Source organism: Phragmites australis, chromosome 14, assembly GCF_958298935.1.
Source record: "Phragmites australis chromosome 14, lpPhrAust1.1, whole genome shotgun sequence".
Taxonomy (NCBI): Eukaryota; Viridiplantae; Streptophyta; class Magnoliopsida; order Poales; family Poaceae; genus Phragmites; species Phragmites australis.
In genome coordinates, this window is record NC_084934.1 from 27864445 (window position 1) to 27880609 (window position 16165).

The following is a 16165-nucleotide window of genomic DNA, read 5'->3' on the forward strand; positions in this document are numbered from 1 at the left end:
TAGTGGTATCAATGGGCATTACTTTATGACAGCAGCATGCCATGAAAGCAGTCTTACTTGACCTATTATTTGATCAGCCCATGAGTTATTTTGAGCTAGTGACACCATTGACCTTAAATTCTGGATCTGCCCTTGTTTACTCGCATTGTTGAAAGCAAGTGCGAAATACTTGCATCTTTACTCGCGCACCTATATGCTCGATCTAATGTGTACAGCGCATTTCACATTGCAGTGTGATTACCTAACCTTTCAAATTTTCACACCCAGGTCACGTTTCCACACTTGCTTCACATATATAGGAAGCTCCACGTACGCACAACTTGGTTATCCGAATTTCCCATGCACGATCTTCATGCTAAGCACGTCGAAATCAAAGTGAAATAGACCCCTAGTCGAAATGGCCAGAAACCGATATATACACGTGGATAGTGGACTCGTCGGATATGTAAGCCGGTTTGGTACTATTGCCGGCTACCTATTTCCGGGAAGCTTCCTGCTGATTGCCAAAGCATTTGTCAACTGATCCACATGAATTGAACCCCGCACCCAATACAACAACCACCCCTGCAAATTTCCTCTCATTTTCTCCAGCCAACCTTTATTCCACAGCACTTTTTTTAAAAATCTCTGGATAAATTCCACACAAGCCTAAAGCCATCTCTCTCTCCCAGAGTTGATAGAGTCTCAGTACATTACGATCTGTTTGTTTGATCTTCTGCTTTTATATTTTTTAAAAAGTTATGTTTTTGAATTTACTGAAAAACTATTTTTAAATTTTAGTTGTTGATTTTTACAATATTTTTCCTTCTTAGTACATTGCTTATAAAAAAATTACTCTCAGCTAACTTTAAAACTTCTAATTTATTTTCTCAGAAACAGACTACTAAGAAAACAAATCCATTTGTTTAACCTTCTAACTTCTGATCTTCTATCAGAAACAAAGCTAAAATCAAACTGAAACGAACAGACCTCACGTGGGAAGCAGACAGGCACCTTCCAGCATATGCACCACCGCGCCAAGCCAAGTAGCCAACGCCATGCAGGACAGCGAGGGAGCTTCCTCGCGACCAAAGCCGTCACGATATTATTCCGAACCCGCATATAAACTCCCACCCCATTCCCACCACCTCTCCCACCATCCAAACCCTAAACGCACCGTCGCCAGAGCAGCGTACGCCGGAGCAGACGCTTGGATCGATCCTAGCTTAGCTTGTGTATACACTCTTTCTTTCCACAGCGATGGCCGAGAGGACGATGACGGCAGCGCCCCGGCCGCTCCTGCGCCGGGTGCTCTCGTTCCGGGAGCCGCTCCTGCTCATCCCTCACCTCCTCACCTTCCTCGGCGCCGCCGCCTCGGCCTTCTTCGGAAGCTACTCGACGTTTCTGCAATCGTTCGCGAGGTCGCTCTTCCCATCAGCAGTCGCCAAGTGCGCGCACACGTCACCCATCGGTGGCGACCTGTGCGCGCCGTGCCACGGCGGCAGCGAGAGCGTGGAGGAAGAAGAAGAGGAAGCGGAAGAGGAAGAGGAGGAGGCTGTGCTGTGCAGGGAGGAGGTGGAGGCGATCATGGGGAGGATCGGGCTGGGAGTGGTCGGCGCGCACGGCGGCGACGCCGGGCTCGCGGCCGCCCGGATGGGCCACGACGAGGTGTCCAGGCTGTTCGACGCCGAGGAGCCGAGCTTCGCCGAGGTGCAGAGCGCCTTCGCGGTGTTCGACGGCGACTGCGACGGGTTCATCGGCGCGGCGGACCTGCAGGGCGCCCTGGCGAGGCTTGGGGTTCGGGAGGATGCCGCCGCGTGCCGGACCATGATCACGGCCGCCGGTGGGGGCAGGGACGGCAGTATGAACCTGTTCCAGTTCGTCAGGTTCCTCGAGAATGGCCTGTGTTGAGCCTGAGGAACTGATCACTTCATTTTCTTCTTCTTCTTCTTCTTTCGGTTGCACTACGGCTCAGCTGGTGGCGTGAGATGAGAGTGTGTATTCGGAGTTGGTGTTTGATCTTGTGTGTTTTTTCCTCCTGCCATGAGTTGGGGGGTGGATGGTGCAACAATTGACACACTAATTCCCAAGAAAATTCATCAGCGGAACTAATTTTCCGATTACAAAGAGCTCACTTTGGTGATCTACTTGTACGATGTCATTTCGGCATACCAAAAGAGCTATACATATACACGTATATGTTACATGCATGCATATGCAAATATGGAAATAAAATAGAAAAAAAACACGTGCTCACCTTGCTGGGAAAGGCCTACTCGGCCTCATTTTCCTCCCTGCCTCTCTTCTAGCCCGAGCAGGCCTGCTCTCTCCCCCAGCCCAGCAGGCCCAGCCGACCTCTCCTTCCTCCAGCCGAGTGGGCCAACCCCTTTGCCCCTTTCCTCCCTGCCGCACAGGCCCAGTTCCACCTCATCTTCTTCCTCTGGCTCGAGCAGAGCCGCTCGCCCCTCCCAGCGCCTCTATCTCCAGCCGCCGTTCCTTCCAACAGACCGAAGACAGCTCGAATCCCTCCAAATCCGCATGAATCCGAGAGGAATACGAGAGAGGAACATCTAAAAGCCTCGTGAGAGATCGAAATCCAACTGCCCCAACCGAATTTGTGTTTATCTCCAAGCTTTGACCAAATCTGATTGAGCTCCGGCCGGCTGTAATCTTCCGCGGAATCCTAACAAGCTCGGACTCTATCTCTAAGAGGGGGAGCCCTAGCCGCCGCCTATATATAGCCCAGGGGTCTGGCCACCGCGAGGGAGGATGAGAGTTCTTTCGAAAAGAAAACGCGTGAGCTTCACCTCATACCCGCCGCCACCGGCCGCTTTGTCTCTGCTACCATGGACCTCACCTCTGTCCACGCCGCCGTCCAAGGTAATTCCCAGACTACTCCCTCTTTTCTTTCTCCTGTGTGGGCATGATGTCGTCGAGGGGGTCGGCCGGTGATGAAAGCTGAGGCCACCCCCGTTGTCGAATTATTGCTACACTCCCTCTGTGTTATGGCCCGGCCTTCGTGCCGTCGTGCCCCTCGCCGTGGTGTCCTGCTTATGCCCGGCCGGTTGACTCTCTGTGTGCTCAGCCTTCGTGCTGGTGCCTCACTTGTGCTCGCCGTATGTCTATGATTGTCGTTGGCCGATGATAAAAATTTGAGGCCCGGCTGCTATAATTCATACTGGTGTGGTTCTCTGTTGCCGCTTCATCTTGTAGCTATTTATGATTACCAGATGAATGTGGCTATTCTCTTATGGCCCATGGATTCCAATGTTCTGTGATGGCTTGCTGAGTGAGCATATGCTGCAGGGGAGAAAACTTGAGGCTATGAGCTTGTTTGCCGATTGCCTCTGTTGTTGGTTTGATGCAAGGTTGCTGATGCACCTTCCTGCTTAGCACTGAGCATACCTGTTCTATATTAATCATTGTGAGATGAGGCTAAGAGCATACTTGCCGATTGCCTCTGTTATTGATCTGATGTGTGGTGGCTGATCTTGTTAACAGTCCTGTTTGCCCTATTATCAGCCACCTGATACTGTGATGGCAGTCCTATTCCCTACTGCCGCATAACACCTTATTGCAGGTTGTGATCACTTTGGTGGTGAGTTTGATACTGTGATGCTACTGTCATGGCTTGCAGTCGCTTGCCCTATCGAGGTTCGGCTGTTCTGATGTATTTGTGGGCGGCTTCTTGATCTTTATATGCTGCCCCCTTCTCCCTCTCTGTCACTGTAAGTTTGGATACATATTGGTGGCTTGGTGTTTGAGAAGAGAAGAAAGCAAAAAGAAAAGAAAAGATGATTCAGTGGACTCTATTGTTAATAGCCCTGTGTTCGATCTCGATGCTTCTCGCAAAGAGTGTGATGCCTTTGTGGCTCACGTGTTATCACCCGCCTTCGTGGCTTCGCCTTTGTGGCAAGTTGCTTTTCGGAGACGGCCGATGAGGACAAGTCCGAGGCCCAAAGAGGAACTAGTGAGTCAAGCACGGTGTCGGAGCTCCCGGTTGTGGCCATGCTGCTGCTTTCGGTCGAAGCTACTCGTCGTGCCGCGCTCCTAGCCCACCTCTTCATAAAAAACATAATTCTGAGGCCTACGAGGCTGATGATGACCCGAGATACATAAACAGTCCAAAAAGCTCATGCTAGACTGTTATCCCATTCTTTACTACTTTTGATTTCTAACGCTTACTTTGCTTGGTCTTTGTTGCGTGTGACTACAGCCTTGCAGACTCGGAGACGACCTCGGTATGACGACCGCCAGCGCACTTAATCGGAGGTAGCCCGAAGACGGGCGTAATTAACCGGAGAGCCTCACGAGGCTACGGGAATCAAGACAAAGCAATCGCCAAATCATGAAGATAGTCAGATAGCGTGTGCGTTTGAGGAGTAAAACAATTGTAATCGAAAGATGTACTTTATGAATTCAATATGAATGAATAAAGTTACAATTCCATTACATTGTATCATGTCTCTTGTATACTCTGTATACTGGCACGCCCGCAATATTACATACACAATTTTCAATACAATTCGAAGTTGAGAAGTTTCGAATCCGCGAAACACTACTGATCTTGAAGTATCGTGCTATTGCAAGTTAAACTTTCTTTCTATTCATTTTAATGTGGCGCCATGGTCAGTCCATGTGGTGGGAGTTGGAACTCACTGTACTTAGTCAACCACGCACGCCTGAAAATTGCAGCAAATTGGGGTCAAATTCAAGCGCGATAGGAGTATACAGTTTCAACTTTCAAGCATTGTTTGGTTTGGGAGGTCTCCACCAAATCCGCCAAGTTGGTCCGGTCCATTTCAGAAGGTCACTGCTTTGATGTTCCAAAGGACTTGCGGCGAGGTTTTGATTCCCTCTTTATTCTGGTTTCCTGGTGTCCATGGAAGGAGAGGAATTACCGTGTTTTCAATCGTTCTGTGGTTTTGGTGGCTGACTTGAGCATCGCGATTGAGGACGAAGCCCGGAGCTGGATGTTGGCCGGCAACAGATGGTTGCTGAACATTTTGCAGCCAGCTTTGTGCTTCTGTTGTTGGTCTTGTTTGCTTTGCTGTGTTTATCATGTAAACTCCTTAAGTTATCTCCAGCAGCTACTTAAAATTTTCATTCTCAAAAATACTATTACAGCATCTCCTATTACTATTACAGCATTTCTTATTTTTTCATCTCCAACAGCTACCCTATTTAGACCATCTCCAACAGAAACTCTAAAAATTCATACCTTATAACACTATTACAGCATCCCTTATCACTATTACAGTCTCTCCTATTTTTTTCTTCTTCAACAGACACTCTATTTCCTACTTTCTATTTCCCTCCTCATTCCCTCGGACCCACGTGCATATGCACATAGCAGTGATGCTGCCTCCTCATTCCAGTGGCAAATTTGCAGCTCGAATCCTCAAACAGCATCACTGTAGCGTACCGCAAATGCCTTTTGCAGTCGCTGTTGGAGCGTCTCCCGGCCGGGCGGAACGGCAAACTGACAGCACAGTATTGCAGTCTGCCAGTTTGCCGCTCCCGTTGGAGACGGCCTTATCACCTTCTACTCCTTACTGATACAGTAATCTGTAAACACTGTAGCACACGAATTGGATTGTGCTACTGTACTGCTACAGTAATCCATAAAATACTATAGCATCCGAATCTGCAAATTTAAAGGATCTACTGGAGTTGGCCTTAACCTGTTTGCATACGCTCCATTTCGGTCTTGGATAGTGCTACGGTATCTTGTACTTTATTCTCTTCCTCTTAATAAAAAAAGGTGCTCAGTCGCGTCCTCGAAAAAAGTCTGCTCTTGTACAAGAGGCTGCTTTCTTCCTGCGAGGAAGTTTCCGAGGAGCTGAACAGTTTGTGAGGGAAGCTTGCTGATACCGACACATACTGAACGGTCCAAGCTGGAGTACGTAACGAGGCATGAACCGGTTGCTAGCTGCCTAGCATGGTGCGTGCCGAGATGATATGGCTACGTGCGGTTGCGTGCGGGCTTGGAAGCTGACAGGAGACATCGGGGCCGGCCGCCGGCAGCCAGTTGCATATCCAGTGACCTCTCTGCAGCCTCTAAGTGTGAAGTGAATGGCGCATGGTCCGCGACAAACCGACGACTAATTATTCGATCGCTAGTCTCCATTGGATATATGCTCGCTATCAGAAAGTTAGGATAAAACTGGCTGCTTTCTTTTGAGCATCTGAAGCTTTTTTTTTTTTCTGGATGTGAGATATGTAGTAATCTACACTCTACATAGCATAAATAAAGCGAGCAATTTTTAATTCCTAAAGACTAAATTCCGAACGTGCATGCTCTTGTCGTACGGCATGCACGTTCGCATCAGCCGTTCATTGAGCACTAGATGTTATTGGCTCGTGTGCTGTTGCATGTATAGAGAAGAGAAAGATGATAAAATTAGTGACGTCATTCACATGCAACTCCATTTCAAAACTTTAAAAGCCATATTTTCCAAACCGAGCATCTAAATTAAAATCCGATTGCACCATTGTGTTTCGTGCGATAAGAGCTTCAAAACTAGACCCCAGTTCAGTATATTTTGATGATATTTTTTTTAACATCAACTTCATATAAAAAAGTGCTTCTGTGTGTATTATAATTTGCTTACAATTTTTTAAAAACTTGCTCATGACTTTACAAAAATTGCTTATTTTACTTTTCAAATCTGTACCTAATTATGCTAATTTTACTTTTCAAATTCACATAATATGCTTTTCTAGGTTCATATGAATTGCTTGTAATTTGGAACCAATATGTTTTTTTTATGAGTTTATACGGATTTGAGTTTTGCAAATTGAAACAATTTGCTTTTTGGATTTTTTGGACTGCTTATGTGCGCCTATTTTCTTTGCTGCATTGTCCTGCTAGTCTTTGTTAGGATTATAAAAAAGAAAAAGATGGTCAGATGAAATACTTTTTCACCGCATATGAAATGCTTTTCTATAGTATATAAAATGTTTTTGTCAATGCATAGGATTTTTGCCTATGGACACATAAATTCGTTTTTTCTCAGGTGTTATCGTAGGCACGCTCTGCGTGCGGATGCTAATTTACCCTAATTAGAAAAATAATTAATTAAGTATTTTTCTAATTAAGAGTGTGCATATTATTCGCTTATAGTATGCACGGTCAGTATATAGTCATGTCCTTTTTAATTACCGTGTGGTATATGATCCCTTTAAAGATTGCGGCTTCTGGGCATCACCGGAGCAGTGAGCGCGCGCAGGTGGAGCGGAGATTTCTCAGATTTTTGGCCCGCGCCGAGCGGCAAAAGCGTCGGCTTCCGGCTCGATTGATTGCAAACGCCGCCTGAGCTGCGGGCCTCGTGCACCGCGAGGTCGTGGTCCGGCCGGCCCCGGCCGCTGGGTCTCACTGGGCCGCGCAGCCAGGCCGTGACAACCGCTGCCGCGTGCTGGCTGCTCCGCCTCGACCGACGACCGCACCCGCGGATCTGGGCTATGGTGGCTGTAAATTACGAATGGGCTGCATACATTTTTACTACTTTCATGCTGCGTTGTTTCAAAATGGCCTATTAGCTCAGTTGGTTAGAGCGTCGTGCTAATAACGCGAAGGTCGCAAGTTCGAGACCTTCATGGGCCAAAATTATTACTTTTTGTTAAATCTGACTAAAAAAATACAAATCTTTTCTTTAGGTTTTTTTGAGGAAATTTATGTTTCAGCTAACGTATTGGAAGCATTTTTGCTCCGTCTGTGGGCCACTTCATTGCTGCTGTTCTTTAAATCCAAAACACCCTAAGCTTGGAGAACCAAGCATTGATTTAGGTGGTCAGTGATGGTGGTTATATCCTTATCTACAGAAAACAAATTTTAGGTGCTCTTTGTGTGTTTTACTAAGGCGTAATTTTTTCAGTGGAAGGAGACGTACCTTTGCGTTATTTCAGTGGTAGGCGACGTACCTCACCGAGATGCATGTGGTTACTTCATTAATCTTCAAGTTTCGCATCTCCAGTTTTCAGTAGACATCATATGAATGTGCGATAGTGCGAGTGTGTACGTACGTCTATGTATTGCACTTAGGTTTTAAAAAAGAAAAAAGTATATTTTGACTCCCTCAACTCTCGTCCGAGTCCGATTTGACTCCTTCAACCGTAAAATCAGATATTATTGCTCCCTCAACTATATAGACTGAATTTTTTCCTCACCGCGTAGTTTTGTCCTACATGACTCACGTGTGGCAGTGGCCGTCCATATGTCAGATGACACGTGGCATGAGTTATTATACACATAGACATTCCAGCACTAAATTAAAAAAAGACACGTGCCCATTTACCAGCTTCTATCTCCACCTCATGCCTAGACCTCCACCGTCCTCATGCCGGAGACCGTGGTGGCTGAGTTTGGCCTCCACATCACCTGTCCAGACCTTCATTGTCCTCATGCTAGAACAGACATCGTGATGCTTTTTTTTTTCGCTCGATTGGCCATGGCCATGGGTGCGTGGACTAAGACCAGGAAGGTGAATCATCGGCCAAAGATGGCAACCTCGTCTGTGAGGGCTGTGTAGATGGGGACATAGTCAGGCTCTGCTCATAATATTCTACAGCATGCTAGCATGGCGAGGCTCGTGTCGCGGGTGTTCTGTGCGAAGCCGGACATGGGAAGCACGACGGAGGTGTCAACGGAGCAGAAGATCTGCTCGCGACCTGCACCTCGTCCGACTACACCACCATGGTAGCCCTAAAGCGTGTCTTAGCCTATTAGGACAAAACTTCAAACACCTACTGTCCAAGAATTGTGCAATGACAATGGCACAAAAACAATGCATAGAACGAGCTACTAGTCTGACGTCCTCGTATGGGTGTCTTGTGGTGGCCAAGAGAAGCTCACACAGAGGTGGAGATGGTGGGGACGAGTTGTTTCTCGGGTGCGGCGCCTCCGTCCTCTCGGGCACTCTTGATGACTTTAAGGAGCATATATACCTTGTCAATGGTGGCGCGAAGTGGAGATCGCCGATACAGATTGCATCCGGTCGTCCTGACCTCCTTGCGCATGTGCACGTGTTCGTAGCATGAGACAAGGACTAGACCGGAGATTGTTGGAGGAGTAGTCAGAACATCATCATGGATTAGGAAAAAAAAGAAGAGCAGTTCCCATCCCACCGCTCTCCGCACCATCACGTCGGGGATGTCCTCGGATCTGGATCTGGCCGGTAGAGAGAAAGAGTGAAGAAAGAATTGGAGAAAGAAGAGGATAGAGACTGATGTATGGACCAACTCATTTTCTTTCCAATTTGCTGACTGGGTTGTCACCTTTTATGGAAAACAAATCTACGTAGCAAAGATCACTGCCATGTTTATGCCACATGTTGCTAGCTCGGACAAAACTGATGTTGAAACCACGTAGGAACGAAAAACCACTAGCTTCAATAGTTGAGGGAGTCTTGATAACTGGTTTTGCGGTTCAAGGAAGTAAATCATATTTGCAGAGGTCAAATGGACTTTTCCCTTAAAAAAAAAACACCCTAAGCTTGGGCCGGCCAGGTCCATAGTCCACAGCCCATTTATGCAAGCAGAGAAAAACCCTAGCAAAGCCACAGGGGACAGGTCCATCAGTCTCCAGCAGTGCAGCGAGTGGGGCGCGGGCGACCCTGGTTCCGTTGCGCTGCTTTTGTTCGACCAGGCGGCCGGGGACATGCGGCGGGAGAGGAGGGAGGAGCTGCGGCGCCACCTCACCGAGGACGCCGACTGGCACCGCGCCGACGGCCGCTCCTTCCACGACTGCCGGCCCGCATGTAACTCCCCACTTCCCCTTCTCCCTCTACCTGCTCCCGTGTGGCGACCACCTCAGTAGAATGCCCTTGCTCTTGCTTAAGGATTTCGGTTGTGTGGCTCTCGTCTGCTCTTGCCTAGTCCGCGCTTATGGTGTTCGACGTTATGCGTGAGGAGTGTGGGCATATTCGATGGTACCCTTCTCTGGGTTCAACGTCCTTTAGTTGTTGTGCTTTCTAATGCTTGGATTCCACGCCTCTATAAGTTGTCTATCCTGTGCATGTATGCCAATGTGGTTTGCCACTTCTGCATCTTAACCTTGATTTGAATGATGCTGCCTATTGCTCTATGAAGTTCACATTGGTGGGATTCATTTCTGCCTCTATAAGTTGTCTATCCTATGCATGTATGCCAACGTGGTTTGCCATCTCTGCATCTTAACCTTGAGTTGGGGAATTAACTTTTTTACCACCCTACTGGACGGCGCATTCCAAAATGCCATTCTACCAGATTTCCTCTCCCAGGTGCCACTGGTCCCATATTCAATGTGAGGCTCGGTGAAGGAGAGGGAGACCGGGGGGAGTGAGAGGGGGGGGGGGGTGGGGAGCCAGAGGAGAGAGGGTGACCGACGGTGCGAGAGGCCAGGCGGCGCCGGACTCGGCCAGGGCAGTGCTCGCGCGGGGCCACGGCTGGGCCAGCCGAGTGGCGCGGCGCGGTGCCAGCGGGTCGGTTCGGCGGCACGGCGCGGTGGAAAGGGGGCGGCTGTGCAGGAGGCTACGACGGTGGAAGGGGATGCACCGAGAGGGGGGCGGGAGAGCCAGGGAGGATGAGATCGGTCGGGAAAGAAGGTTCGCCGGCGGCATGCGGGTGGAGAAGCGGTGGCGACTTCGCGGCGGAATGGCACGCGTGCGAGCAGTGACGCGCACGGGGCGGAGCTGCAGCGCGACGACGCGGGTGGGCTGTGCAGTGGCGTGCTCGCGGCCGAGCAGTAGGCGGCGTGGGCAGGCGGCGCACGGGGCGGCGCGGCATGGCACGCTAGCCTGAGCACGGCCGAGCGTGGCGGCACGCTTGCGGCGTGCTGGCGGTTGTGCAGGGGAGGCGACGGGGGTGTGATTGATGGAGTTCAAATTAGTGGATTCATTTCTTAATCAGAGTCATTGATGATTTAAAATGTGTCTTGCAGTTATGCAAGCAGGACCAACTACTGCTGCATCAGGGTCTGCTTATGCGGAATTCGGGAAGACGAAGGTCATTGTATCGGTGTAAGTACAGCATCATTTAATACTACCTGCTGTTCATTTCTTTTATGTTTTGGATATTGAATGTGAAAAGTCGTGTTTCATTACTTCAATATTCTGTACAGCAGCGTAGTCTCCCTTCCCTACAAGTGTCAAATTTGTCCTGTTGAAGATTTATATTGGTGTCTTTGGAATTAAATACTAGGAAGTTAGGGTCAACCGAAGTATGCCTGCAACTTAATAAGCATCGACTTTAGATCAGTTCATTTTCAGCTTGGATCTATGTACTTATTCCTGTCAGTGAAGTATGAAATTATGGTTTAGTGTACAACTTGTGCTCTTATCATTTATGATGTTTAACTATACGGTTAACCATTGCTCACTGGAGAAATTTATTGTGCTCTAATATGTGCTTCTTATCTTTTTAATATTGATTTTCCTATATCTTGTCTGTCAACTTGTTAGATCGTTTAGTCATCTAGAACCTGTCTTATTGATTGATCGGTCATCTTTGTTCAGTGATTACCTTTGCAGGTTTGGGCCAAGAGAAAGTAAGAAAGCAATGATGTACAGTGATGTTGGTAGGCTCAATTGCAATGTGAGCTATACAACATTTGCCACTCCAGTGCGTGGACAGGTACACTGTTTACTTACCTCTCGTAGCTTTATTTGGGCTATCTGTTGGAAAGTATTTGGAGTTGATAGCATTCATCTTATTTTTCAGGGATCGGACAACAAAGAGTACTCATCAATACTTCATAAAGCTTTGGAAGGTGCAGTAATGTTACACAGTTTTCCAAAGAACACAGTTGATGTTTTTGCCTTGGTTCTTGAGTCTGGTGGCAGTATGATACTATTCTAGACGTTGCTTTTTGATGATAAGTATAATACACTAGGTTTTGCATTTTGTTAAGGCAGTGTTTTTTAGTTCAGAGCTCTAGTACATATGTGCAAATTATGTTCATGTCTAAGAAGAAGGAACATTTGAACTGCTGCTCATATTTCTAACATGATAGAGCCTCTAATATTCTTGGTCTTATGAGATAAAGTTAAAGCTAAGTTATACCTAACAAGTACCCAGTTTGAACATGCCGTTATTACCCTAGCATTTACTTATTTTACGAAACCGAATGAGTTTAATTTTGTTTTGAGCTGATAATGCTTAAGGTCAGTATTATATTGCATATATTCCGGCATAAACAATTATACACCTTTTTTCTTTCTGAAATGAACAACTGTACAGTACGAGTAGTACATTGCTGTGCATCTCTTCTCCAAATACATTATTTCATGGAAACCTTTCTTCTATGACCAATTCTTTCTGCACAATTTTTTGTTAAAATGATCTGAACTATGTTGGACCTTACTAGCAGTTCTTTCGTTTGAGGCGATCTTCCTACATTATATCATGCGCAAGTCTTGCACTGGCAGATGCTGGAATCATGATGTATGACCTTGCTACATCTGTATCCGTGGTATGGCCCCATGTTGTTGCTGCTCTATGATACTTAAAACTTGAGGATAATCAGATTTTACTTGTGCGAGTCCTGTTTCGGAAAGAACATCATCATCGATCCAACCTCAGATGAGGAAGCATGGCAAGACGGAAGCCTTATGGTAGCTTTTATGCCAGCCCGCAAGGAGATCACACAACTTACGCTCAATGGAGAGTGGTCTGATGGCAAAATCACGTTTGCCTTATCTACGGCACTATCAGAGATGATACCAAAGCAGTGACAGACTCTTTAACATTTTGTTGTTTTACCTTCATCAACAGGCAATGGAGCTCTGTATAGATGCCTGCAGTAAGCTCTGTGGCATACTGCGGGACCGATTGAAAGATACCGCCACCTTGACAAGTGAATGACATTGCAGAGGCAACACTTGCAACAACAGATATCCTTAGCTGTACAAATTTTATAGGCAAGGGAGGCTGGTAGGCCTGATGTTTGAGTGAGCATGCATGGTTATGGTGATTATCTCCTTCATGGCAAAATAGTGAATTGTGAAGCCGGGAAGAAGTTGGGTGGTGTGTTTGTGTCATGTAATTTATACTACTCCTGACCTTTGGCTTCATGTAGCACCTGTATCGTCCTTCATGGCAAAATAGTGAATTAAGAACTGCTCTGCTACGTCTTGGATTCTTAGGATACTGCCCTTTCTCTTGGGCCCGGGTGAAAAAACTTTTCGCTTCTCTCTGCTAGCGAGGTAAGGGAGTACTTAATTGGTAATTTTGGGTCACTATTTAGTTTATATTTTTCTTAGCTTAGGTAGGATGAGAGTGAATCTTTAGTTCACTTTTTGAGTTTTAAGTTGATCTAATAACCAAAAAATATAAAATTTGCATCGCTAGTCTCTGTTGTCTACCCACTTGTTTCCGTGTGTTTTTAGGTCCGATTTGGATATGGTAAGTTCACATGATTTAGTATGGGAATTATACTGTTGCTCATCTATCTTTTCAGAAGGAAATTTTACAGGACTTTTCACAAAAAGACTTGTAAGACTATGATGTACCGTCTTTTTTTTTTTTATCTAATAGCTGTCACGTGCAAAAGAAAAGAGAGGGACGCATATCATGCTAAAAGAAAGGGTTTTTTTAAGGATTCAGTTTTTTTTTCTCTCTCTTATTTTCTTCGAAACCCTCGTTCATAACAAAAAATTGTTGGGGGCTCATCGCAAACTTGCAGCATTGCACTACGCGGAAGCAGCTCGTCCAGCTAAAGACTCGTAGTCCCATTCGCAGCACCACAAAAATATCTCAATCCTCACAGGCCAAATATCCCAACAGCTAGGCCCTAGCCGTTCCCCATCCCGTGCACTATATAAACCCCCTCCTCACTCGCCCACTCCTCCCACTCCCTTCGCCTCCAGCTCTACGAAGCCCCGAAACCTTATCTCCCAACCCTCATCCCATCCCGAGCGTCATGGCGGCCGCGCTCTTCTCCACCTCGCTCTCACCCTGCTTCCTCCCCCTCTCCTCCCCGAAGCCAGCTCCCGTCCCCTGCAGGCTGCCGCTGCCTCTGCGCGCCGTGCTGGCGCCGTCGGAGCTGGCGCCGCGGAGGCGGTCCTTTGAGCCCGTGGCCGTCGCGGTGTCGTCGGAGTACGAGACCGAGGGCGCGGAGCAGGGGGAGGGAGCGGAGGAGTTTTCCGAGGACCTGAAGCTGTTCGTTGGCAACCTGCCGTTCAGCGTCGACAGCGCGCAGCTCGCCGGGCTCTTCGAGCAGGCCGGCTCCGTCGAGATGGTAGAGGTATGTACGAATTAGTCATGCAGCCCCGTCTCGGCAATTAGTGTCACAAATTGTCATTTTCGTAAAAAATAAATTAATCTTAAAAATTCGAACATTCTGCTTACTGTTCTAACTTCTATGGTCCCTAGATGAAGTGTTGTTGCAAATTTGCAATGGAACTGGAGTAATTAGTGCGAGTGGCTCCTTATTGGAAAACTGGTTCGAATTCAGTTGTGAGTAAGGTTACATATTGTTAAATTATTTGAACCATCGAATTGGTTCGGTAAGATGGTAAATTACGGCAAGAAATTAATCGACATGTTACTCAAATTATGACATGCATGAGTGAACTCGTGTTTCGTTGTTCTAACAATCTTTTTTTTAGGTTGTATATGATAGAATGACTGGCCGAAGCCGTGGATTTGGATTCGTGACAATGTCTTCAGCTGAAGGAGCTGGGGCCGCGGTTGAGCAATTCAACGGTTATGTGAGTATACTTCCATGTTTTAAGCTACCTTTCTCTTTTGGTATGCTTCTGGAGCAGATGAGCTACCTAATTGAACAGAAAAGATATAACAACACTGAAAAAAAAGTTATCTAGACATTGTAATATCGATATTTTGTGCGCATTGTTAGACTTTCAGATGCAGGGTTTGCACCAAAACTTGCATTGCTAGAAAGCCTGAAATCTGAATCGTGGCATAACTGAACATTTTAGTCATAGCTTCCTGCTAACTGTTTGGGACTGAATTGCTTCTCCTAAGTGCATAATGCGTCACATTGCTGATTGGACTGTTGACTAATTAACCTTACCTCTCAAACAGACATTTCAAGGACGATCCCTGAGGGTAAACTCAGGGCCACCACCGCCTAGAGATGACTTCGCACCAAGAGCACCAAGGGGTGGTGGCGGTGGCGGCAGCTTTGATTCAGCGAACAAGGTCTACGTGGGGAACCTCTCGTGGGGCGTCGACAACTCGACACTCGAGAACCTGTTCAGCGAGCAAGGGCAGGTGCTTGATGCTAAGGTCATCCACGACAGGGAGAGCGGCAGGTCAAGGGGGTTCGGTTTTGTCACATATGGCTCTTCTGAGGAGGTCAACAATGCCATATCAAACCTTGATGGCATCGTAAGTTCTAAGTCATCTTGATTTTCTTGTATATCTTGTACATTGTTATTTTGCATAGAAGATGTGCTGATTTGAGTGTTTTATTGTAATGCAGGACTTGGATGGCAGACAAATCCGAGTTACAGTTGCAGAATCGAAGCCGAGGCGTCAATTTTGAAATTTCATTAGGTTGCTTTAGAGGTTGATAATGTGCTTGGCCAAGTTAGTTCCTAGCTTCTATTCTTGCCTCCGTATGAGTAGAAGAAGATGTGGTTAATGAGAGATTGGAAGTGAAATTGTTGCATACGTGGAAGATTTTTCCCAGCCCTGCAATGCACACGCCCTCTTATGCTCATTGCGCCTCCAAACAGAAGTAGAAATCTTGACAAAGTTATTGTGCCCATATGCATATATAGCAGTGATCAAGAACAGATGTGTGTTACGATCTAACCTTTTTCTGAATGTTCGTGATGGCATGCATCATGTATGATCCTTCTAAAAAATAAATTCAGTTATTCCATCCATGTATCCTTACTCTAAAAAAGGACCATCCATGTATCCTGATACGAATTGTAATGGGGACTTCACAAAAAAAATGTAGCCGGATCGAAAGGAAGGTCACTTGGGTTGCCTTCCTCTATGGAGCCATCTTTGGGAACTGGACGCCTCATGATCTCATGGACAACAGAAAATTGTTTGTGAACAACAGCGACCTGCTCCTGGTGCACCCTAGAGAAGGGTGGCTGCTGTTCTATCAGATTCGGATGAAAATGACCGCGTCTGCGAGTTGTTCTGATGAATCAAGTGGTGAGACGCGGCCCAACGTTGGACGTTCGAAGAAGAGAGATGTTATTGTTTCAGCTGAACCACAGAATCG

General features: G+C 46.8%; 3 protein-coding genes and 1 non-coding gene across 4 annotated transcripts; all 4 read left to right on the forward strand.

Annotated features, from left to right (window-relative positions):
• The first annotated feature begins 1108 nt into the window (after window positions 1-1108).
• LOC133891127 (probable calcium-binding protein CML46) lies at window positions 1109-2122 on the forward strand. The gene has a single exon (XM_062331848.1). It carries the CDS (start codon window positions 1240-1242, stop codon window positions 1888-1890), a length of 651 nt encoding a protein of 216 aa, XP_062187832.1. The 5' UTR covers window positions 1109-1239; the 3' UTR covers window positions 1891-2122.
• Window positions 2123-7511: 5389 nt separating this feature from the next.
• On the forward strand, window positions 7512-7585 carry TRNAI-AAU (transfer RNA isoleucine (anticodon AAU)). The gene has a single exon. It is a non-coding gene; the product is annotated as a tRNA-Ile (tRNA).
• Window positions 7586-9508: 1923 nt separating this feature from the next.
• Window positions 9509-13049, forward strand: LOC133890392 (exosome complex component RRP41-like). Its single transcript, XM_062330778.1, has 6 exons — window positions 9509-9737; window positions 10898-10976; window positions 11472-11589; window positions 11677-11725; window positions 12384-12427; window positions 12513-13049. The coding sequence occupies exons 1-6, from the start codon at window positions 9509-9511 to the stop codon at window positions 12687-12689; spliced, it is 696 nt and encodes a 231-aa protein (XP_062186762.1). The 3' UTR covers window positions 12690-13049.
• A 740-nt stretch (window positions 13050-13789) lies between these two features.
• LOC133890809 (29 kDa ribonucleoprotein A, chloroplastic-like) lies at window positions 13790-15738 on the forward strand. The gene is made up of 4 exons (XM_062331373.1): window positions 13790-14200; window positions 14565-14666; window positions 15004-15309; window positions 15404-15738. Exons 1-4 carry the CDS (start codon window positions 13877-13879, stop codon window positions 15464-15466), a joined length of 795 nt encoding a protein of 264 aa, XP_062187357.1. The 5' UTR covers window positions 13790-13876; the 3' UTR covers window positions 15467-15738.
• Window positions 15739-16165: the final 427 nt, after the last annotated feature.

Coding starts and splice junctions, on each gene's coding strand:
- LOC133891127 (XM_062331848.1), top strand. CDS start 1,240: ATGGCCGAGAGGACGATGACGGCAGCGCCCCGGCCGCTCCTGCGCCGG.
- LOC133890392 (XM_062330778.1), top strand. CDS start 9,509: ATGCAAGCAGAGAAAAACCCTAGCAAAGCCACAGGGGACAGGTCCATC. Junction 10,977..11,471: donor ACGAAGGTCATTGTATCGGT/GTAAGTACAGCA, acceptor ATCTTTGTTCAG/TGATTACCTTTGCAGGTTTG. Junction 11,590..11,676: donor CCACTCCAGTGCGTGGACAG/GTACACTGTTTA, acceptor CTTATTTTTCAG/GGATCGGACAACAAAGAGTA.
- LOC133890809 (XM_062331373.1), top strand. CDS start 13,877: ATGGCGGCCGCGCTCTTCTCCACCTCGCTCTCACCCTGCTTCCTCCCC. Junction 14,201..14,564: donor GCTCCGTCGAGATGGTAGAG/GTATGTACGAAT, acceptor TCTTTTTTTTAG/GTTGTATATGATAGAATGAC. Junction 14,667..15,003: donor TTGAGCAATTCAACGGTTAT/GTGAGTATACTT, acceptor CCTCTCAAACAG/ACATTTCAAGGACGATCCCT.